Genomic DNA, 27,538 nt, shown 5'->3' on the forward strand with positions numbered 1-27,538 from the left:
AATATCTAAATTTAGTAACTGAGTACTCAATACGGTAATTTTATCTTCCGATCAGCACGGGAAAAATCAATTTGTTTTTGTCCATCCAATCAATCGCCGGATCGGTGCTACGAGATACTGTTATCTTTTGTCTGAGTGATCTTTGCAAGTAAAATCTGTTTTTTCAGCAAGCATTTTATACACAGAAAATGCAACGTTGTCGATAATATGCGCGGTAATGTACGTATTTGGCAAGAGCCGGTACCCTGGATGTTGTGAGTGAAAATCATTTTGTATGCATCCTCCTGAATTCCAGGCTCGTTTATTATTTAAGTACGGTAACGTAGACGTATACTGCATTTGATTTGCCGGATGGCCTTTATTTAAAAAGGTCATCAATCATCATACACAAACAACATGCTTTCATATTTCTGAACAGGAAGAATGCTTCAACTTGTTAATCAGAGTCGGTGATATGACGTACTGATAAGAGAAAAATTAGATCCAAAACTGTACGGTGTGGCATTGTTTGGTAAATGACATGCTTGACTTGTTTGTTTACAATTTACTTCTGCAACTGACATGACTGTAAGTTACTGTAAGCTTACCAGATGAATATCATGCATGAACAGATTAAAAGACAATGAAAAATAGAACTCGTAACACATGTGTAGTACCCTAAGTGGTTAATATAGTTTGCTTCCTGCTGTTAGTGTTACTTCAATGTGGAAATTATGTTTTCATGGTTTTACTAAAAGTGGCAAGCAGATTTTAAAGGATCAACGCAACGCAGCTGCAGTCAGCTTCCTCAAACTTAAGTCAACTCTTGCACAAGACAAAGCTCAAGCTTTTGTATAATACTAACTAGTTACACTAGGACCTACACAGCATTTTGTTGCATCACTCTCTCTGTCTCTGGTTGGCTGATCCTGACCTGGGATTTCTGACCTGGATTGGTTTGGACAAGCAGTAAAATTTACAAGAAAAGGTTCAGTCAAAATAGGTAAGTAAAGCATTGATCATGTTTACAAGCATAATAAATTATCTAATGGCCTGTGTGATTGGTCAAGAACTGGGGCATTGTATACAATGTACATTTGTATTATATGTAGCATGACGATTTTGGTGTCAAAAAATCTTAAATTTTAAAGAATTTTGTTTCTTTATTATTATTATTATTTTTTTTTTTTTGTGGGGAATGTACATTAAATTACACTGGGTTTCAGAGAAGAATGGCAGTCCCTGCTTGCTCAGATTGACGCGAGCGCCCTGTTAATGAGCGACATATGCGTAGCTTTATGTTCCCTATGGTGCCGACCAACAGTTTGAGGCACAATCTGCCAATCAGATTACCAATTTACCGTGTCTAGCTATGAATGTCAGATGATTGATTGAACAGCCAATAAGAACCCCACTTCCATGTTTATGCTCTGCACGCTCTCAAAATGTAAACAACTGCCGTTCTTCTCTGCTCAAAACTGTAGGGGTTCTGTCCGGGTTCATTCATATAATTTTCATGATTAAACATTTTGTAATTCTTATTTCATCAAATAATAACAAATATTTAAAACATAATTAATTTTAAAAATGTGATTTTCCCCTTGATCACACATCCGGGCATTAATGTTTTTTATGCCCAGCTCTCGACTAATCATGCACGCTGTTACATAGCGAATGTGTACATGGATCGAATCCATGGGTTCCTACAGTCTGAGGGCCGATGACACACATTCGATGGGTGTAGCGAATGTGTATGAACAGGGTTCATTATATAGAATTGAGGGCATGATCATTACCTTGGGAATAAATAGTCGATCATGCCCGCAAATTTAAATGAACCCCTAATTCAACCAGGTCAGGGATGAGAGATCTATTGCTGAGGAGGACCCCTCTGTGGTTTTTTCTTCTAAATTTTGATATATTTTAGAATGTTCTTTATATAATATTTTAATACCGGTAAAACTTCATACCCTGGAAAAAATTAAGGCTTTTTGTGACAAAATCAAATTTGGTTTTTTTTGCACCCAAAAATATCAGGCTAACTGAAATATTTTAAGGACAAGCATAATCTATGTTGTCCTCATAATTACTACTTTTAATCCTTATTTCAGACACTGTACTTCATTACATATGTACCCTACTGGTATCGGGACCGGTATGTGATGTGGTTTGAAGGCCAGGCTGCTAAAATTTACGATGTAGAAATTTCAATTGAATGAACACAACCTAACATACATTTGTAGCGTGATGATTTTTTGCATACATTACGCGATGTACGCCAACTTGTGCGAATGTGCGTGTGTAAAACTGTAACACGGAAGAGAATCCAACCATGCCAACTCACTTGTAATTGGTTAGTATTGTATCCGAAGTTGCGCATTCTCGTTGTAGTTTAAATACGCGATATACGATAGCGGTTGGATCAAGCTGTTGAAAGCTGTGTTTATTCAATTAAAATTCCTACTGTTGTTGAATTGAGTACATTAAAATTGTGTATGTGAAGACCGAAGCTCTTTAATTAATTTTTGTGAACACATTTTGTTTACAGGACTACGTACGTACATGTACTTCATCCCCAGCATGGAATACTCATGGAAAAGTACTTTTGATTGGGTATGCAGTGGTGTTGATCCCAAATTTGCTGGCAATGGTGGACCTGAGTGTGTTGGTTTCCTCACCCCTGGCCAACGTCTTCTAGAAACTACCATCATACTGGCAATATCCATACTTGAAATAGTTGTGTGTTGGCCCAGATTAAAAGTCCCGGCGCATGTGATCAACGCAGAACATAACCGACAACCAGACAGTCCTGGAAAACGCTTCATGCTGGTGCTATTATCCGTCACATTTGGGGTGGAATTGGGGTATAAATTTGCTACAAAAACTGTCATCTATGTATTGAATCCGTGCCATGTAATATCAGCTGTGCAGGTAAGTGAATTAGTGAAAGTGTTTGAATTTTAAACTGGGAGATTTATTTAAAATAACACAATTAAAATACCATGCTTATAGTTTTCTGTTTTTAAAAGGTCAAATTCCAATTTTTTGAAATCCCTAAAAGTGACAATTTCTAGAAATTTTGTCAACTTTCTAAAAATGTTCCAACAAGATGCAAACAAACAAAATGGCACATACTGCAAGTTTTGCACCCCTTCTGAAAACCTGGCTAGGCTACATGTACGTCACTCGTTATTTTTACAATTTAAAAAGCACTTCAGGCTTAGTATTGGTATTTTACATTGTAGTACAATGTATGTCATTGGGCACATTACATACATGTACGTGCAATAATGGCAAAAAGTATAAACAGACAAATTGAGGACTTCACTGTGGAGCAAATCACAGCAATATTAATGTATTATAATATAAATGCCTTTTAGATGCCAAATTAGTAAAAACTGTCGTATGGGCATGATACTTGGTGGGTACAATCAACATTTACACAATGTAGAACCAATTTTTGGAAGGTCATTTTGGGGTCACCAGGGGTCATCTGAGGTCAAATTAGTAAAAGGCCATGCGTTTTGAGTTGGGCCAGTAAATAAGTGGAGATGTTACATGCGCGCAGCATTTTAGGGTTCATCTTTTTAATTTTCTCAGTTAATATGCAGCCTATGTAGTTAAATTTGGTGTCAAATTAAAGCTTGTGATGAGACCAATACAGTAAACCTTAAAAAAGTTGTAAAAAGTTATTACCATTTGAATAATTTGCATCTAATTAGCATAATGTGCGGGGTGGAGGAGGATCAGGAGGAGGAGGTGTCATATGATGCAAGAGGTCCATTTCTTTTTTCACATTTTTACAATTCACTTTAAACGGCATACTATAACACCATACAATCATATTCCAGGTAATTTAATTTGCTTTGAGAAGCAATTTTGCATATTTTATTTTCTGTTCGGGTTATACATTGAAGTCAATGGGAAAATATGCCTTGAAAGAGGCTGGCACAAAATCATTTTAATTTTATTGAACCCTATGATGTTATATATGTATTTAAAGCTCTGACTGAGAGGAATTCAAATATGGAACTTTTAAATATGTGGGGTGAAGCTAACTTTTTTTTTACTTTGTCAAATTTTACATTTTTTCCCTAAAATATTTGGTATTATCAGTTTCATAACTCCTTAGTGTTACACCCTGTGTCATTTTAAAGTGTATTTCTGGATTCCTTGGTTCATTTGCAGCCAGAAAATGTATGCTTTTATATACATGTATGTTGGGTATAATATGTGAAAGATATTCATATCTAAACGAAAAACATGCAATTTTCCTCTCGCGAAAACACGTAACACATTACCGGCCCAACTCAAAAACGCATGAAACTTGGTGGGTACAGTCAACATTTAGTCTCCTCTTTTAGGCTTGAAGCTTTGTATCAACTTGTGAATTCCACATCACTCCTTTGGTGGAGGCATCACGGTCGACGCTGTGCGTCGAAAACCGCGACATCCGAGAACCGCGGTCCATCTAGTTTTTCAAAAATTTGACATTTTGGCCGCATATCGATTTTTATCTATTTCCACCAAAAGAGTTTGCGACCTCGACACAGATCGATTGAGATGGTCCATTCTCAGCTTATGGAAGGCATTACGCCAAAGTGTACATGTGTGTATGGCTAGTGCAGGCCTTTGAATTTGAACAATAGTGTTAACATCGCCACAGTGCATCCGATGATTAAGTGGAACAATGACTATCATGCCTATTATTGAACTGCGTGTAATGGTTCAATCCAGAGTTCATCGGAAAAGTTTAATGGTACCCAACATTCTACAGATTTTTACAAAAAATATGGCAGGAATTAGGAAACACCCACATTTGTAAGAATTGAGTGTTTATCCTTAAATTTGTCAAGGGAACTTGAAAACTTGTTGGGTCTGCCTATGTGTGTCTCCACACAGAGCGACCGTTTAAAAAAAACAAAAAAAAAACATTTATATATATATCTATATCGCTATACTTTGTTTCAATATCAATTCTAGGGTTAACTTTTCATATTAGCGAATGAACAAAAAAAACCAAATAAACAGTTCAACAATGATTTCTTTTATATACAATGCAGGTATATAAATGGAAAAGCTAAAATTGCAGCGTGTAAACTGTGTGTTATCTTAGTGTATCTGCACACAAGGTCACTTGCACAATCACAATAGGCATTACAAAAGAGTTTGACCATTTCTTTTGTGTTTACCTCTACACAAGCTGTGTGTGCTATTTCTTGTTACTTTTGGGTGTAACACATGTGATCATTAAAATCAGTCTGAAGTCGGTCATACATGTATTCAATTTTCAGTTTCTTATAGGATAGTAATAAGCATTAACAAAGCTGCATTTTGCAAAAAACCCAAAATTGAACAACCTATATTAAGCAATTAAAGCGTTTTTAAAACAACAGGACGTTGATTCAAAGGCCTCAGCACACTTTATTTGGGGTGGAAAATTTGTATGACCCCCCTTCCGCCTTCACAGACACGAAGACAAATTATTCATTGCCGGAACAAAGGCGCGGAGTGCACCAAAGAGAAGAAAGTGAGCGAAAGAAAGATTGTGGCCACATTTGATCAGTTCAAGAATGTGTGCACAAGCAAGCAAAAAATGTTGAGTCACCAGCCCTTAATAATATAACCCTCCTATTTTGGGTGTTAAAAAATTGCCCCCCCCCCCTATTTTTGGTCTGAAAATTCTATGACCCCCCCCCCCCTCCCTATATATATGGGACCCACCCCTTTCCAAATAAAATGATAGCCCCCTTACTTTCTGTTTTGTTTGTATGTGTGTTTATCCTAGATTTATCTACTAGCTGCACCACCTAGTAAAACAACATTGGTAGTGTTCCGCATGCATATGACAGCACTGAGTGGACCACTCCTGGCTATACTACTACCTGTATTAAATACAAGATTGGTAAGATATTTGACATCGTATAAACGTTTTTATCAGAATTAATTGAAAACGATATATTTCAGGGATGCAGCCACGGTGGGCTGTGGCGGGCGGCAGAGCCCAGTACTCAGATTTAGAGCCCACCAATGATAAACAATTTAAGCTAGCACCCAGCACTCAAGTGTCAAAAATTGCAAAAGCACATATCAATAAAATTTCAATCAATTTCACAAACAATTCCTTCAAATACCACCAGGCACTACAAATTTTCTAGCTACAACCCTGATGTAGCATGTTTGTGACTTTATTTTGTATTCTACCTCCATGACCCATTATTCAAAATCGTGCACTGTGATTTGTTGAAACGCGTCGCATGAAATACCTTAAAATACAATAAAGTGGCTAGGGTAACAAACTGTATTTTCTCTTCGCATACTCAACACACAGCAAAGCTAGATGCGGTATAAGCGCTATCACACATTCTACACAAAGCAGTATGCGCTACTAAACAACTTAAAATATTTGGGCAAAAAAGTGATATTTTCTCTTTAATTTTGTGGTAATAGAATAGAAATAAAGGGGCAGCATTATTCTTTGCACCCAAATAATATGTCCTCGGCATTAAAATGTGTAAATAATGTGTTCGGCAGCACCCCTGTGGCTGCTCCTTGCCCATTATTTACATTTTTACCGCACCAGACACATTATTATTTGGGTGTAAAGATGAATGCTTTTCCCTTTAAATTTCTTAATTATATTTTTAATATACATGTTCTTTCATTTCTTTGCAGTTACCATGTGAACCAGAAATGTATTGGGTGCAGCATATTTTAATCTATTTTGTAGTTCCGCCATATTTAATGAGCCTTGGAGGTGAGTTTTGTATAATTACATGTGTCATAATGTGTATGAATTACTGAAACCTCAAAGTAATCCGTTGTTTGCTCAAATTTTTACAGTACCCTTCTCCACTAATTCCCAGGGGACTTTAAACTTTCCAGAACTGTGGAGCTTTTGATTAAGATGAGAGCTGGTGCATGTATGCACATCATGAACACAATACTATGGCATTGGGTCAATGGGATAACTAACAATGGGCTATTCTAGAAATTAATGACACCTACCCTAAAGAAGACATGGGAAAATCAAATTTTCCCATATCTTCTTTTAAGGGTAAACGTCCTTAGCAATTGCGAGCACCAACATGCTATACATGTATATAGGCCTATATACACCCCTACACTTTTGAACATGAAAGTCTGTGATCATTATTTTTAGAATCCAATTAAATATTGATATTCTACAGAACTTTGCAGGTGTGCCTTTCTGGTGTTTTGTTATTGCTTCTACAAAACGTGTATGCAGTGTGTGTTCACAAGTACCATACATGTAGGTTTTACCTTAAGCTATTTAATTAAAGCTTAGTAGGCATACTGTACTCTACCAAATAAAGACCATCTCTCTAAAAGCACCATTTTTTCAACCAAATTGTTTCTTAAATGCTGTAAAAATACCATACAGTACCCTCATTTTCAAACTATCACCAAATTCACAATATCCATTGGGGCTCATATTGAAATTCCCTTACACAGGAAGGTGTGCGCCATCCTGCAGCTTTCCTGTGCTAGCCTTCTTTTGTTAAAATCCTGGGCAGGGTGTATCACTGATGCATATAATCCATCCATTTTATGACCGAGCTTTCCGGAGTCACGCCCTTAGCGAGGGAATCCTGCCTTCTTTCTGTGTGAAAACGTGGTAGGGTATTTCAATATGAGCCCTTGTTATCGACAGTGTTTACAGTATTTGTTCAAATGCCTCCATATTTGTGGAGCATCGCACTAAGCCAGGGATTTTCGGGCGGGCTCGCGGGTACCCGCCCGAGATTACATTACCAGGGCAGGAAATACCCTGCCCGGTGCCCAAATTAAAAAAAAAAAAAAATTGCATGTTTTGTGTTTTTAATATGAAAATTGATAATTTGTATTCATGTCATACGCTATTAATGATATCAAAATGCATTCAAATTCAATGGATTTTGATATCATTAATAGAATATGACATGAAAACAAAGCACAAAACCTAGTGCAATTTTTTTTATTTTTTTAGGTCAACTGTGAATGATCCTAGCATTTAGGTCTAGGTCCAGGGATACTACAAAACCAAAACGGTTACCCGGCTACCCTCCAGAAAAATGCGCCCGAAAATCACACCCCTACAGTACACCACACCACTGCCAGACGGTACTAGCGATGTTTTAATGGGAATTATTGTTGTAAAAGACCTCTAATTAATCCCCCCCGCCTTTACAGATATTTACAGAAAATATGGTATGGTATAATATATGTATGTAAATATATTATTATGGGAATTTGTGGACAGATTTCCTCCAAGATATAGCTCTATTCATCATAATGCTGTGTGTCAGTTTAATCATTATTTCCAAGAAAGGATAATATTCCAACCAGGCAAAACAGGATATACTGAATCAATCAGGATATTCTGAATAAGTTTGGAAAGTGGAAGTACAATGTCTTATGAAACATTCAAGTGCTGATTACTCAAGATGCTTACTATATTTAGGGGCAAAGTGTTGTCTCAGGAATTGTGCATGTAACTTTTAAAATTCATGCATTGATTTTTTTTTTGTTGAGGTTTTGGAAGGCCTTTTTTTAATCATCAGAAAAAACAAATTTGGCCCAAAAATGCAATTAAAATATGTCTATTTCACATAGCCTTTTTCAACTAAAAAGAGGTGTATATCGCTTTGATTTTCCCCATTTTCACATGAGACCAGACTTGATTTTTTCATTATTAAAATGCAAGTGAAGTGTGAGCTCACTGATTATACAATGCCCAGGGATACTGAAGTTTGGTTTTGACAAGGATGTGCCACTGAGAATCTGAAAGTGGACCCATCAATATACCAATTTTTAACGAAATTTCGACCAATCGTTATACCAAAAGTCAAATTTTTTGGCCAAATTTAACACAAGTTGTCTTAGTTTTTACAAATCCCCTCCCCCTTGGAGAAAAAATTGGCCAGAGTTATGTACAATTGAGCTGTTTTTAGACAGTGGTCATTGATATACCAAAATGCCGCAAATGCTACACATGTTTGCAGCACATCCGGACCATATTGTCATTTGAGTACCCCCCCGCCACCACGATACAATGGTTAAATTTTCATGTAAGTGTTTGACATACCAGTATTTAAGTCAAATAAACGCCTGGGGCGTTTATTCAAGGTCAATTTTAGAACGATAATTCCGTTAAAATCATTAGGTAAACTTAAAACTCACGCTAAAATGACGAACTATGAACTAGAAACACTGAATTCTGGTTCCCTTCCGGATTTCTGATCCAGATTCTCGCCAATTATTGACGCTATTATCGACCATGTGAGCAACTTGGTAAGCTTACTTCACAAGATAGCATGGAAATATCACCATTTTTTAAACATCTTGGTTGAAAAAAGTGGTGGGGGCGACTATTTGACGAAATACGGTATTGCAATATTTTCCCATAATATTTGATAATCTTTCATGTAAGTTTGTATCATACCATATTGGACACTTTAGTGTAACAACTGTGGTACATGTTACTTCACAATTCTCATGCTATTTACTAATTTTTTTTTTCTTTGTCCACTTTGTGTATTTAGGGGCCTATAGTACTGAATCAATGGGCAACTTTTGGTGGTGCATCTTTACTACAGGGGTCTTGTTTATCTATCACTTCATACCACTTCAAGGTTTAGGTTTGGTAAGTATGACCATGGTATGACATAGCAAACATGGAGTAGATTTAGAAATCTCAACCTAATTCTTAATTGTAACTCTAACCTATATAATCATATCCTAATCCTAACCTAAAATCTAATCCTCAGGTCTTGGTATTTGTAGTTCAGAGAAGGCACTTGTTTACATCATGAGAGCGTGCAGAGCGTAAACATGGAAGTGGGGTTCTGATTGGCTGAATCAATTGTCTGACAATCATAGCAACAGACCAATAATCTGATTGGCCAATTGTGCGTGAAATCGATGGTCGGCGCAGATTGACGAACACAAAGCTCTGCGTATGTCGGCTCATTAACAGGGCACTCATGTCAATCTGAGCACGGGAATGCCGTTCTTCTCTGAAACCCAGTGTAGTCTATATCCAAATCAGGCATTTGTCATTAAAATTGATATTGAGGTACAGCTACTAAAAGAATAATAATATTCAATTTATTTTATTGTTTTCCATAACATAAGAGAAGCAGCAAATTCAATTCTGGTAGTATTTTTGGCATAATTTAGCTTGCACTAATAGTACAGCTGCTAACAAGCTCTCATGGGGATCATTGTGCACTTTCTATTAGAAGCATGAACGTTTCAACATATGAAATAAAAGGTCCAATGCTGATTTTAAGGAATGGAGCCATTTTGGATTTGATCCCTAGTGACAGCTATAGGGTCATACAAAGTACAGGGGTAAAAAATTGAAAATGCTCTGATCTTGTTGACAAACATACCAAATTACTTGTCTTATCACAAGGATTAAAACAATAAATGGTTTGTGCTGTCTACGACCTATGGTTAAATGGAGTTATACAAAAATCTCATTTTTAGGTAAAATATAACTTTTTTGGTTGTACATGTACAGGGGTAAAATATCAACTTGCTCTGATTTTGAACAAAAAAAATGGCAAATTGTTTATGTTGCTGACCTGAATCAGAAAAAGTTTTGCCTATGCACTGTGTTCACCTACTGATATACAGGGCAAACAAGGTAAGGTGAAATGATATTGGGTGGCCATAGGCCACTATTGATCATTGACAAATCCAAAATTGCTCCATATCTTTAAATCAACATTGGACCTTGTACCTCTTGTGTGGAAATTCTTCTGCTTCTAACAAGAAGTGTACAATGCTTTAGGTTAGCAGCTGTACTACTATAATGGGTAAGAGTGTTACAATTAAAACTGAAAAGAAATCACTCAGCTTGATTGATAATTTCATGCATAATGATAATGATTTTGATGGGGTCTTTTTTCCATTCGCTTTTTTTTCTCTTTTTTTCTTTCAGTAACTTATCAAAATGCCCTAGAATAGCAGAATACCAAACTTTTCAAAGGTGTCATTATTATTTCATATTTTTGTGTGTATATGTATCATAAATGTGTGAGTTGAATAAGCCGTAAAATCATTGCAAATATATTTATATGCATAACTCCATTGACAAATGGAATTCTTGAAGTAGATATTGGGTGCTTCCAGAAATTTTTGGCCCTACCTTAAAGAAGACAGATTTGACATATCTGACCTCATAAATCATAAGACAAATAAAATAAATAAATAAATAAATAAATTTTGGCTTTTATTTGATAAAAAATAGGAAAAAACAACATGATCATAGCCTTAATGTAGCATGCTGGTAAGCAGTGTTGAGATGGTGATGGAGGGATAGTCAATAACCAATATTCAATGATCAATCACCTATCAATATTCAATTGGATTCTAAAAATAATGATCACAGACTCTCATGTTCAAAATGTGTAGGGGGTTGATAGCATGTTGGTGCTAACAGTTGCTAAGGACAATTACTCCTGAAGAAGACATGGGAAAATTTGATTTTCCCATGTCTTCTTTAGGGTAGGTACAGTTAATTTCTGTAATAACCCATTGAACCATAAAAACCCTTCAACCATATGCATATACTTTTATCAAAGATCTAGGATGTGTATATTGTGAGAATCAAAACTTGATGGCCATGTTGAATTGATCAGTTAATGGTATTTAATGAAGGGTGGTTTTTTCAATTGTAATTTGTATTCACCATTTTATTGCTGATTTAATTTTAATCTTCATTTAATTTGAAACCATACTTTTAACTGTGAGGTTAATTAAGGTTAACTGCCACTAACGTGCAAGGAGAAATATTAAGATGGACATACAACAAAACCAATTAATGGTAATGTCTGCACAATACACACACTACAATATACAAGCAGTGGATGAGTATAAACCCATGTACTATTTTATACCCAACTAGGTACCCCAACATAGCAAAACAGCTTCCACCAAGTGATTCAAAGCTAAGGAGGATTACGTAGATTATGTACAATAGAGGACCCCATCTCTAATATGCCTGAGGGTACCAAGGGGATTAATGCTTGGATCTTGGATGTACTTGAGCTAGGACTTATGAGCACAGGCAGCTGTATTATTGCTGTTATCTAAAAATGTTAATTTTATACTCCTGCAAGTGAAATACCACAAGCAAGACATGAAGACAGTAATTGCATGAGTGTATGTGGTTTTTACTAGTGTGTTTTCTTATCAGATGTTTGCTCAAACAGACATCTTTGATGGTCTTTCTATTTCAAGTGTTCATTCTAGTGTTTGTGTAATGTAATGCATAGGATTCATCACTTCTATATGAGTAAGAGTTGCCAAGTGGTAATAGTTGAAATACCTCAAGTTGTTTAGTGGAGCTTGCACAGATTTTTGACCAAAATTTCAAGTTAATATATATGTGGTTATGATGTGTTGTATCTGTTCCATAAATGTGTACATATCAAAAGGATGCACTTGTCGGCTGCTACATGTGTCTCATTTCACATAATAACTGGGAATAAATACCAGACTCATTTCATGTGGGGGTCACTTTATATCATCCCCAAGTCACAGTGGCTTATCAATACAGAGAACATTCCATAACCATGTCACTTGGGGATGATTTGAGGTGACCTCCACTTGAGATGAGTTTGGTATTTATTCCTAGCTATTATGTGAAATGAGGCACATGTAGCAGCCTGACAAGTGCATCGTTTTGATATGGATGTACACAAATGCAGAAATTGGAGAAACTTAAATTAAAGAAATAGTGATCCACCCCGGGGGGGGGCCACATCAAAAAATTTTGGTGGGTATACTCCCCCGGCCTTTCTTGGCGTTTTGGTTGAAAATCGCCTGAAAAAACAAGAAATATGAGGAATGAGCAATTTTTGGGTCTTTTAGAGCTAAAATTATCAAAATCAAGGGTCTTTCGGAGCTTTATTTTGGTCAAATATAGGGGTCTTTGAGCTGCGAAACCCAAAAGGGGGGAGCATACCCGTATAGTCATTTGTGTTGAGTGCCCCCCCTTGGGATCCACCTGCAACCATAATCCTAACTCAAACTCTAATATTTTAGTTATAACCTTAATCCTAATAATTTACTCATAACCTGTCCTACCATTTATAACCATAATCTTAACCTTAAAACCTAAACCTACTATTTATCATCTTTATTATTAATATTATTATTTTAAAATTTTACTTTAGTTTAAGGTTATTTTTTCCAATATATTTGAAAACAAATTATGAGTACAAATGCATGGTCAATTGGTAATTAGTTCTTGTTTGGAGTCAGCTGGTAATTAGTTCTTGTTTGGAGTCAATTGGTAATTAGTTCTTGTTCAGGGGTCAATTAGTAATTCTTGTTTGGAGTCAATTGGTAATTAGTTCTTGTTTGGAGTCAATTGGTAATTAGTTCTTGTTTGGAGTCAATTGGTAATTCTTGTTTGGAGTCAATTGGTAATTAGTTCTTCTTTGGAGTCAATTGGTAATTCTTTGGAGTCAATTGGTAATTAGTTCTTCTTTGGAGTCAATTGGTAATTCTTGTTTGGAGTCAATTGGTAATTCTTGTTTGGAGTCAATTGGTAATTAGTTCTTGTTTGGAGTCAATTGGTAATTCTTGTTTGGAGTCAATTGGTAATTAGTTCTTCTTTGGAGTCAATTGGAAATTCTTGTTTGGGGGTAATTGGTAATGAGTTCTTGTTCAGGGGTCAATTGATAATTAGTTCTTGTTTGGCATCAGTTGGTAATTAGTTCTTGTTTGGAGTCAATTGGTAATTAGTTCTTGTTTGGAGTCAATTGGTAATTCTTGTTTGGAGTGATAAAGAGGGTGCTTTGAAATGAGGTCTCAGGTTGTGAATGTTATGATAGTACTGATCATGTTTCACAAGAGCTATTTTTCATCCACATCGATGCATTTCCAAATGTGTCATAAACAAGTTTTTGTGTAAGGTAATATACCTCTGTGCCCCAAGTGGACAAATTTTGATCTTCACCTCACCCAGGCCTGGAAATAAGTCGGTCTGAACCAGGAGCCAAACATTTGGAAAAGCGGCTCCTGGTCCTGTAATTTTCTAGTGAACCAGGAGCCATTTTTAAAGAGCCAGGAGTCATTTTTCTTAAAGTATCAAAATGCTTATTTTTGTTATTTCTACAGCTTTCGATGCTCACCTGAGACTTTTAGATCCATGTTATTTGTTATTTAACTTATTATATTATTATTATTGTCACAAGTTAACAAATAACAAGTTATACAATGAATGTTATTATATCTGAACAGACCAGTTGAGTCTTATTTTATTATTTTTTTTATTTTTTTGAATTATTTTTTATATTTTATTTTATTTTTTTAAATTATTTTTTATATTTTATTTTATTTTATTTTATTTTATTTTATTTTATTTTTAATTTATATTTTATTTTATTTTATTTTATTTTATTTTATTTTATTTTATTAATTTATTTTATTTTATTTTATTTTATTTTATTCATTTTTTTTTTTTTTTTTTTTATTTTATTCAATTTGGCCTTTTATTTCGTGATTTTAGGAAAATTTTAAATATCTATAGTAAGAATTCCAATTGAATGAACGCAGCTTTCAACTGCTGTACTCGATCCAACCGCGATCGTATATCGCGTATTTCAAACTACAACGCGAGCGCACGACCTTGGATACAATGGTAACCAATCATGAGTGTGTTGGCATGGTTAGATTCGCTTTTCGCGTTACTCACGCTGTCAATCGCTGCACGCTGGCGTACATCTCGCAGTGTACGCAAAAATTCGTCATGCTATTGAAAGCTGCGTTCATTCAATTGGAATTCCCACTATAGAAACAATGTCGCCAAAATTCAAGATGGCCGCCTTCATGTTTAGCGATCGTGGTGATCACCTAACCTGAAAACAAGGCAAAATACTGCCAAAATTATGAGCCCTGAAGGCAAATATCAAGGAAAATTGGTGAAATATTAGGTAAAAGATAAGATTTGGCACTGCATTTTGTTGAAAATACATTGGAAATGGCCAATATTTTGAGCGGAAATGAACTTGCCTGACAAAGTTTTACTGGGCCATTTCCTGAGCACTGATACCGGGCGCAAAATACAGATTTTCTCTGGCGCCTGGGCGTGTAATTTTGGTTGGATCCAGGCGTTAAAACTCAGTAACCGTAGGGTAAAAATCGCTCGGCGCCTGCTTGTTTCCAGGCTTGACCTCACCACTGATCAGTTGTGAATGACAGAGGGCTGCTGTGAAAATTTAAAATTGTTTTGATTGAAATTTTATGAACACCTCTGGCAACCTATGTTAGTATTAAAATACTACAACAACAATAACACACAAAAGATGTATGACACCACAGGGAATTTTCCTCAATATTTATGATTCTGATACCCTCAGGATACTATAGATCATGATCAGGGACTTTGCAATGTACATTTACAGTATGCAACATGGAGAGGTAGATGTGTACATCTTTGTAGAAGAAAATACCCTTGCCACCTTGGTGTACCCCAAAACCTTACCCACATAATATGCATAAACATTCAGCGGACTATGGTTGTTGACAAAGTGTATTTTTTCCTTCAATTATGTTGTGCTGATTGATGTTTTGTTTTAGTATTGGCAGCCTGATATAACATCTTCAATTTCAATACATTGTGCACCTGTACTATATATAGACTTATCTTCTATCTTTGGCACAAAAACTGATAATGATGTCTCCCCATCAGCATGGTGGTAAACTGAACATGCAGTACACACATGCACTGTGCATGCTATGTTTTTGGTTGACTGCACAGACATTTTAAAATATACCCTATTTTAGGCATATTTGATTTTGATAGCAAAAAAGCATTTTGATTTTAAAATGTGAGTCTTACCTTAATTTATCTTGGACGGATATGTTAACAGCAATATTTGATCTATATAGCAATTAATGATTTGCATCCCAGTACATGTATTGTATTAAGGACATTTGATCCATTGTGCATTTGTGCAAGTCACTTACAGAAGCTGATGATGCCCATGTAATTAATTGGTGTGCAATATTTAAAAAGTTTGGTTGAGACTGTATTCTCTGATTTTGTGAGGGAAAAACTCAGTTTACTCTATATTTTATTTGCCCCCACTTTGAGCACAATTTTGAATCTTATTTTGAAAGAAAAAATGCACTTGGCCAAAAGTGGCATTATAATGACAGGGTTTAATGTGCAAACACAAAGTATTGCTTTAAGATGTGTGAGCAGTATTGTGTAATACTATACCACTCTGGTGCATTTATGCTAGGATCCTGTTTGCAGTGCAATTTCAGTGGAGTGATCCTTTGGTGAGGGTTCCATAGAAATGCTCAAAACTTTGAGGTCAAAGGTTATCTAGGGGCCATTTGATGTCATTGTTAACAACAGCAATAATGGGGTTTTCAAAATACAGAATTTAAAAATAGATTGCTTTTTATATATCTAGGGATATGGGTCAAATACAGCAAGTTAGCGGTATTCCAGAATTATTCAAAAACTTTAACTGCTACAGATATCTGAGAAGTGCTCGGAATATGACATCTTGGCCCATAGCTTTAATTATGTACCAACTATCTAACAGATCTGGTTTATTAACCTTTGTATATCTTTGTTTATATCTTTATGTGTAGATAACTCAAGTCAATTTGAACAATGTCATCTGTCCAGCTCCTAGTGACCCATTCTACCACCGTTGGTATCGTCTATTGGCACTGATACACCAACATCTATTGTTACCAGTACATCTAAAAACTTACACATGGATTGTGAAGAAATTATTACCTCAATGTCCAGAAGTATGTAATGGTGATGTGGCAAAGAAGGACACATAGCAGTCAGATTACATGCATTTTTATTTTAGTCTTATATTATAATTCTTGTTATGTATGCAGTATTTGCATAATAGCAGTGTTGCCAGCAAGCCAGCCAGCTACCGCATTATGTTATATTTAATGATGTTCCTGTTCAAAGTCATAAATATTGATTGTAATAACTTACGAAGTAGTTCTGTTATATAGAAATTACTTAATTAGAATGGTTTCTACCTAGATTAGTTTAATTTCTTGAAGGTAGTGATGTCAAAAACTTGATTAAGCCACTCTGTTTCTACAGGATAATAATCTAAATCAAGACAGTACTGTGATCAGTTTGGCATTTTGATTTTGATATGATATCACTGTCTTGAAGAAGTAGTTAAAACCTATGACTACAGTAGGATTGTTCATACTCTTCTCTAATAAACCCACCCCCATTTGCATTAGCTTATCTAGTATAGCAGTAGTATAATATAGTTAGTAGTATACATAATGTATACAACAAGAACAATGTACACATGTACACAGAAAGAGATTGGGAAAGTTAAAATGCATAAAACGGAAATATATATTATAATGTTCATTTACATAATTATATGTATTTGCAGAGTGGAAATGCTCATTCACTTACTACCTCTCATTTGATCATATTACCAGAGATGATCTTTTTAATTAACATTAACCTGGGCCTCATAGAAGAACAAAATATTTACTCGTATTATTAATTACTTATTATTATCCACAGCATGAGGAACTCAGGGTAAACAAGTAATAAAACATACAAATAATCAAAGAAATTAACAGAGACAGACTTGAACATTTTTTTTAATTGAAAATGAAGATCGCACTTTACGAGATAATCTGTTTGCTAACAGATATGGATGCCACAAAAATGCAGGGCATGATGAAGAATGTGCATGCATCAAGCAGTGTGGTCTTTAACCCCCTGGACACTACTGTTCATCTAACAGCATTTCTGATTGGTTGATAACTTGAAATACTCATTTCAATTACCAATTCTGACCGGCTATAAACTATTTATGGTCAAACTTGTATTTGCAGATGATCTTATTAATACCAGCCTTGATTGGTTCAAAATTGGACACAATATTCATTTTGGCCAATCGGCAAGTAGTTCTCATAGGGTTAAGAAATGTCATTGGGGGAGGGAAGCAATTGTCATAAATTAATTTTATAAGAGTTCAGACTTGGAATGGAATCAGGGATGTAGGTATAACAAAACAAGGCCTTGACTCCTAAGAATGTTTAGGAGAGGCATATCAGGGGAGTAATTTCAATTGAGTTGTAAATATTGTAGGTGAGTTACACCTGACTCCCCTGAGTGAGTTTAGGAGAGTAATTACTCTCACTCTACTCAAAAATCAAAGGTTGCTTACCTCCAGACTATTGAGGCTTTTGAAAAGTGGCTAGTGAGAAGCTTGTAGTAATTATAATTTGTATATGCAGCTTATAGAACAAATCACTGAAATCAGATAATATTATATATAGTACCAATACGAGAGATTAATTATTTGTAACAAACAGGTAGCCAATGTGATGAATGAGCATATCCATACCTACTTTCTGGGCAGGCATTTTGATTTGCAAGAGAGCCATGTGTCATTTGGTCAGGCCTTATATTAAGTATGCCTGGACCAGCAGCTAAAGTGAACTCATGGTCCCAAAGATGGCTCCTGGTCTTGTAGTTTGTAGTGTAAGATATTGGACACACCAGGATCCAAAACTGGGCAACATTGGGTAAAAAAAGGTCTGGGTGCCTCATAAGCCTTGCACTTGGTAACAAACCATTTTATGTTCACAAGATAAAGCTATTTGCATTAATAAATGCAAGTTTAAGGATTATGTGTGTATACAAATCTCAGTTTGACTGAATTACATTCCTCTATGACATTGTAATAATGTAACAAACCCACTTGTAATCTTTTCCTACATAAACCTTTGATGAGTGCGTATTTCAAGCGTACATCGCATATTTACTGTGTTGAAACACTTGTCTCTGATTGGCTGCTAAGGTGATCTATTGTTGCCGAGTGGACATTTATGAATGAACTTTAATCCATACGCATTGTTAGCTCCAACTTTGGAACATCACAGTAGTACGCGCTCATCAAAGGTGACAGTTATTTGGTACAAACGTTTGTTCTTCATGACTACATGTATTCTGTTTAATCCTTTGCCAGTATAATTACAAAGAAATGTTAGCACTACTAATATGTGCATTACAAAATGATGTGTGATTCCAGGATCATTTTCATTATTTGAACAGGTTTCTTTGTTTACATTGTGTTCTACTCAATACGGTGACATGTCTGATCAACTTGGGCAAAATGGAAAGTTTTGAATTTGAAATGAAGGCAAAACAATAACTAGAGAAAAAGCATAACTTTAGAAAGCCCTATTTTTATATACATCATAAATTTGAAAGTAACATTTTTAGATAGGAGATGTTTAGCATGACAAAGTTTCTTTATGTGCAATTAAATGCCACATGCACCAAAGCAAAGAGACAAATGAGGGAAGCGAGATGGTGGTAGTCACCAATGATGTATTCCTCTTCCCAATTAGGACTACAACTCAAATGTCTGCAATTATAATTGTCAAGTTTGTTTGGTGTAAGGAGATCAAATCATGTCACAATTATACAGTTCTTAATGTGGGAGAGGAATTGAGGTTTAGGCAGTTAGTATTTAGTAGTAACTGGATGTTGGAGAAACAAGTGGAAAACAATGGTAAAATCATGTACTGGCAAAACTCTTGTAAGATGTTGGTACTCAGCCTCTGGGCTCAAAGTGAAGTTGAATTGAATCTTAAAGCTACAAATGTTAATCTTTGTCCATAACCATTAATGTGTTGTACTTACCAAATCTATTGTTGTTATCAGTTTTAAATGATATATAAAATACTGAAAAATGTTGGTAACTGAACAGTATTAAAATACTGTTCAGTAACCAATATTCTTCAGTAACATTGGTTATTAATGTTTGCCACATTCATTGATGATGATTTGTTCACTGTTTGTTTTGTGTGAATTTACAAACGAACATCATTAAAATCCTGTGGGTTAATGTTGTACTTGGAACCGCTAAAGTAAATTTTCTAGCACTTCCTTGGTCCAGGTATGTGATGGTGATGTTTGATCACATAGAAGAGGTGAGGTCTTCTCCCCTCTGCACGGTAACACACCAATAACCAATGGGTCATCCGTCTTATTGTCATGATTGATAATCAGCCAATGAGCATGATTGTTTAACGCTCATGTACGCTAGATGCACATCATCCCAGACCATGGAAGTACTAAAAATTAACTTTGTGCTGCTCTTACAAGCATAGTCACCCACTACCTCAGGATACATTTGTTATGCATAGTGGCATGCATTTCTTTTTGACAGTATGCTAGATGATAACGGTTGGTGTAGAATCAGCAGAATGAATGGAGCATCTTCCGCTCCCATAATATCTTTCCTATAACAAATTCCCACACAAATTTCCCATTTTGAAGCTAAAATTGTCAAACATAATGTTAAACTGGAACAAATGTGTGTGAAGTACGAGAAAAATTGTAATTTTTAAAGCAAGAATGGTCAAATATGATGCTGATTTGATCTAAAATGTATGCATTTGCATAACATGAGGGGTGAACATGTGTATGGACATCTCCCACGTCATCCAATTTGTCAAATACAGCTCATTTTAAGTAATAAGTATTTCCATTGTGTCATATAAAGAAGTCAATGCAATGTTTACATGATAAATTTGTATTATTGTTTTAATTGCTATTATTATATTTTAAGAGATATCGGGAATGTGTGCAAAATCGTACTTGAAAATTATTTTATTTTTGCTTTTATTGACCAAACTTAATATTTGGTGTGTGTTGATTATTAATAGTGTAACAAACAACTCGTGTATTTTTTTTTTTTTTTTCTAAATTCATTCTTTATTCAATGCAGTAATGACACGTAATGATTCTGAATAATGTTTCAGTTGGCTATAAACCATCCATATCTTTACGCGATTCTCCCAGTGCAAATAGTGACCAAGGCAAAAATACTGCTTAATGGTAATATTGCCCTCTGTTGACAAAATAAATAAAACAATACATACAGTAGGTTTATAGGTGGAATGTCCATTTTCATTTAATTTCCCCCCAAATATTGTTTGGGAATTCTGATACGGTATCCGAATTAAGATACTTATTCATGGCCCAGATGTAATGAGTATAAAATATTTAATACGTGTCAAAATTTTGAGTTCTGCCAAACAGATATTGATATCGGATTCTTTGCCCAGTGACTGACAACATTAGGACAAGGAAATCTGATATTATAAAGTCAATAGGTTTACTTTTCACCTGTTGCATCATTACGACTTTTTCAAAGAAAATACCTGCAGGTAGCTTAAACAATTTAGATTTAATGAAAGGCATTAATTCAAAAGGAAACAAGGAAAACCTCAATACCTAGACTACAAGAGTTTTTTGTTGATTTTTTTATTTAATTTTTGTTCTTTTAATGTATCAATATGTAATACATTGCATGTATTAATTGTTAATACTATATATTGCATATATGCTGTTTTTACCAATGCGCAAATGTAAAACTAAGCTACATCAAACCAAATTTGAACTCTACTATTCCACCCAGTATTTGATGCTGTTGCTGTATATATTCATTCATAAATCCTCATTTGTATATATTGAAGTACCAATCCTTTGTTAAGTTGTGTTTGTGTTAACTTTAAGCACATTCGATATTATTAGTGCATAATTTGTGGTTCCCTAGTCTGAAGGCTCCTTAGTCTGAAGGTTCGCTAGTCCAAACACGTAATTACTATTCACTAGTCCAAATTCTGAAAAAGGTTAGTCCAAATATCAGGTTCTCTAGTCCTTGGGTTCGCTAGTCTGAATAATAAATAAGGTTCTCTAGTCCGAATATAGAATATGGCTCGCTAACCCTAACCTTAACCCTAATCCTTATTCTATATTAACACTAGAGAACCTTCGGATTAGTGAACTAAATTTGGTTTTCGGACTAGCGACCCTTCGGACTAGAGAACCATTGGACTAGCGACCCTTCAGACTAGAGAGAAGTCACATAATTTGTTGCAATGCAACTTTGATAATTAACTTATATAAACCCTTTTCAAATTTATGACCTTACGTTTTTAATGATTCTTAATAAAATTGAATGAATAATTGTGTACACCCTTTTCTGATGGATGATATTATATTATAATTACTTATAGTGCTAATATTTACAAGATGGTCAATTTAATGTAGTGAATTAATCCTTCCAAATTTGTCTGTATTTGGTTAAACAACAAAAGGGAAAGGAATGTGATAGGTGTGTTTATCTCAATTTTGCAAATTATACAAACTGATTTCCCCACCAAATATGGAAGTGCAATCTCAGAAACCTTGCATGTATGCTATATGAAATCTTTTATTTGTCTCTGTCACCTTTCTCCAAAGATGATATTTTAAAATTCAAAATAAATGGGAGTGTTTGAATGCTTTTCATACAAAGATGCAAGTCACTATTCAATCATTGATTATTTTTTTTCTGCTATTTTGAGCATTGACAAAAAGACTAAAAGTGCAAATAGTCCATTTTCCATTGCACGCTGCCATGGCAACACTATAAACATGCACATATAGTTTCGGTGACCACTTTACTATAGATGTGGTGTTGCTTCAAAAATATAGTTTAGACCAGCCCCTAGCCTTCGTTTTTAAATACAATCCCCTTAAATACTACATAGAATAGAGAGGGAAAAGAACTTCAGTTCCAATTGAGTCTCGCTAATATAAACGTTGTGGATACATGTGGAACTTGAGTTAAATACAGACTAATAAAATTGATCTGGTTTAATTGGTGCAAAATTTACAGTAAGCCAGAATGTTTACAGTAAGCCAGAGCAGGCATTGGACAACGTACTAAATTTTAGTTCGCAGTGGACTCTTTTATCATTAATACCGTATAATACCGTTCGCCTAATGGCGCTATGGGCATAACTGGAATTTTGGACACAAACTAAAAGTCCTCCCGTAAAATCCCACCAGAAAATAAGGGCAGGTACCCTTAATTCTTGTTGGGATTTTTAGAGGAGGGAGCTCTCTATTTGTACATGAGGTTTACCCCAAGGCAAAGGGGCCCAGGTGCGCCATTAGGCGAACAATTACAGTAGTTTATTTAATGCTCCGTATTATTCTTTAAACTTTTTTACTTCTACTTTCTTTCCCATCTTCTCACAGCAATATTTATTGTAATGTAAACTTGGAAAGTATAGTTCTTGCTCTGAATGTGTATTTAAGTATTCCATTTGTAAACCAAGACAAACGTTATGCGTGAGAATGTATGTTGTCAGCTCACTGGCATTACATTTAAATGGACGTTTTCATGATCAAGAACATTGCCAGTACATGTACCATAACAAAAATGTGTATAAGATGTTATGTGTTCGCTTGTGTCTACTACAAAATAATAACGGTAAAACTCGCTCAGTGGGTTAATTCTATTGTGTATTTTTGAAGACTGGTTTTAAATCAATTGTCATGAACTGGATTTATGATGAATTGGCTTTAAATAATTCTTTATATTGTTACATGTGTACTGTGTTATTTACAGATGTAAAATATTCCTATCATAGATGGTATATTTGTATCATATAGAAAAATATAGCAATATAATTTTCTATATATGTATAGTTTAAAAGGGAAAACTGAAAAATGTATATTCATTTTTTTCTTTTTATAGAAAACCTTCATGTTGCAATTTGGTAATGTGTAGTTTGTGTAGAGTATACTAGTATCTGAATTTCACTGTGCATGTGTTGTGTGGGTGTGGATATGATTATTGATAAGAAATGAGCATTCAGTTTACATTAAAAATCTATATAATATGGATTTATAACACATAGATTGTCATCCAGCAAATAGATCTCATTTGGATTTATAACGCACAAATTTTCATCAAAATTTGGATCTCAAGGCTCTGTTGTGGAGCGTTGTTTAACAAACAACACTTCTACAGCACAGCAAGGAGAACCTGATATTAAGAGAATGCAGGGTTATGGGAAGAAGGTCATTGATCACTAACCACTAACCATGCTCATCTCAATTACTCATTTACAACATTACAGTAATCAAACCCAGGTCATAGATCCGAGTGCACCTGTGTTCCCATATTTTATTTATGGTTTATCCATCACAAATCTATAATGATCGGCAAAAAACATTATAGAGAAAGCACATTGTAGTATTAATACCAGGCTACCAGCCAGATTTGATCAAATGTTAATATTCCAATTCATTTGGCATTTTGAAAAATATCTTTTTTTTTTTTTTTGTTAAATTCTAATTTAAGAGCCATGCAACAAATGTACCTGGTGTTATCTTGTAGAAACTTTTGTCAAACTGATAGCATTTCTCTTCACAGCTCGCTTTGAATAGATGTGTTTCAGAAACTTTCCATTATATAGGTGCAGTAATTTTATGGGGGGGAGCTTCGAAATAACCCAATTTTCCAAGAGAAAAGACCAAACAGGACCTCACAGTTTCATAAATCTCAATACATTATCAAAATGTACAATCATATAGACTGTTTTGTGATATATGCGAGAGAAAGCATATTGCCAACTATTGAACAAGTCTGTGAAATTGGACCCAGAGACCCTTGTTCTCCTTGGACACTGAGTAGAGCCTTTTTGTATTTCCACTAAATCACACATTTGAAAATCAAAAACAGATTTTATTAATTTATTCAGAATTTTATTTTATTTCTTTGTAGTCTTCACCAAAGATTCTACCCAGATATGCTACTCTTTATTATTTGAAACATTTATAATTTTAACCTACAGTTGAAGCCATGTAATAATAGTTTAGTTATATGTTTATTTTTATTTTTTTGTTATGTTTGTAATTGCTTGGCATCTCATTTTTAATAGTAAAACAAGATGCACTTCAAATAAGTACTACTGTGTACTATACCCACTGCCAAAATTGAATTACTTTGTCCACCATCTGTGATGGTTTGTGTTTTGTGTGTTTGTTTTTGTAAGAATATTATAAAATGTAACTCTACTTGTAACTCTAAATCGAACTCTAAAATGCAACTCTAAATTAAACTCTAAATTGTAACTTGAACTCAAACTCATGCATTTACTCGGGAAGACACTCCCACAGGGAGTGTGAATTTCAATTCGGTTTACCTGAATGGGTGATTAAGGCCAATGACAGTTTTGTTAGTTTGTTACATTCACAGAATACAATCATACAGGTATTGTGCTTGAAAAATGCTTTATATCAAGAGAACAAAGTAATGTAAAAAAATATTTGTTTATAATGGAATGTGACTGTTATGTAACAGTAAAGCTGATATTAATGTGCAAAAAGAGGAACTTTTTTTGAATGAAGTCAATGTTATACATATATGAGTTTTTTGTGTAATTCTTATTCTTCATCTACTCAGTGCAGTGTGTCTAATGTGATATGATAACTCAAAATTAGTCTGAAGTCGCATGTATTCAATTTTCAGATTCTGATATGTGACATGATCAAGGGGAATGAGTCACCTGTTGACCCTGGTCAAAAATGAGGTTTACACATGTTTCTAAAAATAACATTTAGAGCTTTCAAAAATTGATATATCAATTGCTGAAAACAATATAAAACAAAAGAATTTCAACACTTTCTTCGCAAATATCTCAAAATTAATATTAGCAACATCTGACCCATTCCCTTTGATCATGTCACATATGATTGTAAACAGCATTTGCAAAGCTGCATTTTGCAGAAAATCCCATTGAATTTGAACAACCAGTACAAAAGATGTGAGCAGTTTCCAAATCAGTAGGCTGTGTCTCAAAATCAATTTCCCAACTTCTGACTGATTTTGCTTGATCACATCACATATGGTCATTTGAGGAAATAGATCACCACACACCTGCACCAGCAGCCTGGGGATAGAGGTAACAAAATGTCCTTGTTAACGCTGGAAGTATTTCTTGCTACACTGTCTTGTTTTATGTTCCATCAGCATGTTTTATAAAATGTGCTCCATATCATGTATACCAATGCAAGTAAGACTTAATTTCCATCGGATAAATTTGACTTGCTCCAAAATTGTTGCAGGGAGAATTGACTGATCAAATTTGAAAAGAATGATGCACCATTTCTGACAAAAAAAGACAACTCATCCAAATCCTTTTATCTAATACCAACTGGGAGTCATTTTTTAATGACTCTATGTTAGATGACTCGGCTTTTACAGTGCATTCATTTATACTTTTGTCATTGTTGTATGCAATGTTGTCACATTGTTGTTTCTAAACTCCAAGGACTTGAAAGTTGTGCACAACAAAATATAAGATATTGTCGTCTTTTTAAAACTTTTTTATTTGTTGGCAAACATGTTTCGTGTTCTTTTTTAAAGTATATATTGTAGCCAAAGCCCTTTATACAATGGTATAGAATAGATAGTGTTTTCAACCTTTTCCTCTATTGACTACATATTGATGTTTAACTTCTTTAATACTTGACTCGGTTTAGGTATTATATGAAGGTGGGTTTTTTTTTATTACTGCAAAATTTTATCTTTCTTTAGTTTTGATAAATTATGTATTATTTTTGATTAGGATATTATATAGTTTATACAAACATTGAAGGAAACTGTATTCGTCTTACATTGTGCTGCATGGAAGAGACACAGAGAAACATTCTGTTCCTTATATTGATTGGGCAGTGGTTGAAATCTGATGTCCTCTGTTTTCCAAAAATCATTTGAAATATACTGTTTAGTTGTGCTATGTTGCCTACTATTGTAGGCAATAAGTTACAGGAAAGCTACAGTGTAATTGAAGTATTATGACAGTATCAGTGGTATAATTAGGTTTACATGAATGAGGGTAGCAAGGGGGTAAAGGTAATGTAATAAGGGAATAATTGGAACCTGCCGCATTGGACACCTGTCGGCTCATCAGGAAGCTTATACCACTGCACATTATCGTGCAAGTTCTATAATGTTCAACCGAAATTGGAATAAAGCTCGCTGTTGGAATGCATGCCTGGCTGTCTTTATATAAATGGTTTACAGTATTGTAGATGTATCATGTTTATGGTATGGAATATGTCAAGTTTATTTGTATTGAGTCAATTGCTGAAATTCAAAATTTTGACAATATGAAGAAAAGATGCAATAAAAAAACTTACATAATAGATTTTCTCATGACTTTGCTTCTTGTGTTCATTTTGTTATCATATTTCATTAAAACCATTTAATATGAGAGTATTTAGTTTCACCGACCCTCCTCGCTCACATTCTTTGCCTGGATGATGGGTCAAAAGAGTGTGAAATAGCAAATGCTGTCAGGTAGAGTATTTTGTTTTTAGCAGGTCTGGGCCCTTGAAATATTTTCCTGTAGACAATGTGGGGGGACCACAGAATTAAAGACAGAGAATCAGGACTCGACCGCCATCTTGATACAGGCATGGAGCAAAAATTGGGGGTATTCGGTTTCCTTCGGAATGCACTCGAGGCATTCGTTGTCATGCTAGCGCGAAATGGATGAAGGGCGCATTTGAGAGACGCACTTGATGCGACCTGCACTTGCGAGTACCAAGGCGCTTCAGATGAGGCGCAGAATTGTTTTCGTTCGGCTCCGCGCACCGTCGGCAAGGACCCGAATACCCCCAATTTTCTCCCCATAGCTGACGGCGCGATTGTATGTG

General features: G+C 34.9%; 1 protein-coding gene across 1 annotated transcript; it reads left to right on the top strand.

The window, feature by feature from the left end:
• Nucleotides 1–65: 65 nt before the first annotated feature.
• On the top strand, nucleotides 66–27,025 carry LOC140155095 (transmembrane protein 164-like). Its single transcript, XM_072177795.1, has 6 exons — nucleotides 66–982; nucleotides 2,528–2,910; nucleotides 5,768–5,884; nucleotides 6,655–6,736; nucleotides 9,525–9,625; nucleotides 16,609–27,025. Exons 2-6 carry the CDS (start codon nucleotides 2,542–2,544, stop codon nucleotides 16,807–16,809), a joined length of 870 nt encoding a protein of 289 aa, XP_072033896.1. The 5' UTR covers nucleotides 66–982; nucleotides 2,528–2,541; the 3' UTR covers nucleotides 16,810–27,025.
• Nucleotides 27,026–27,538: the final 513 nt, after the last annotated feature.

The sequence above is a fragment of the Amphiura filiformis genome, chromosome 6 (genome assembly GCF_039555335.1).
Source record: "Amphiura filiformis chromosome 6, Afil_fr2py, whole genome shotgun sequence".
Lineage (NCBI taxonomy): Eukaryota > Metazoa > Echinodermata > Ophiuroidea > Amphilepidida > Amphiuridae > Amphiura > Amphiura filiformis.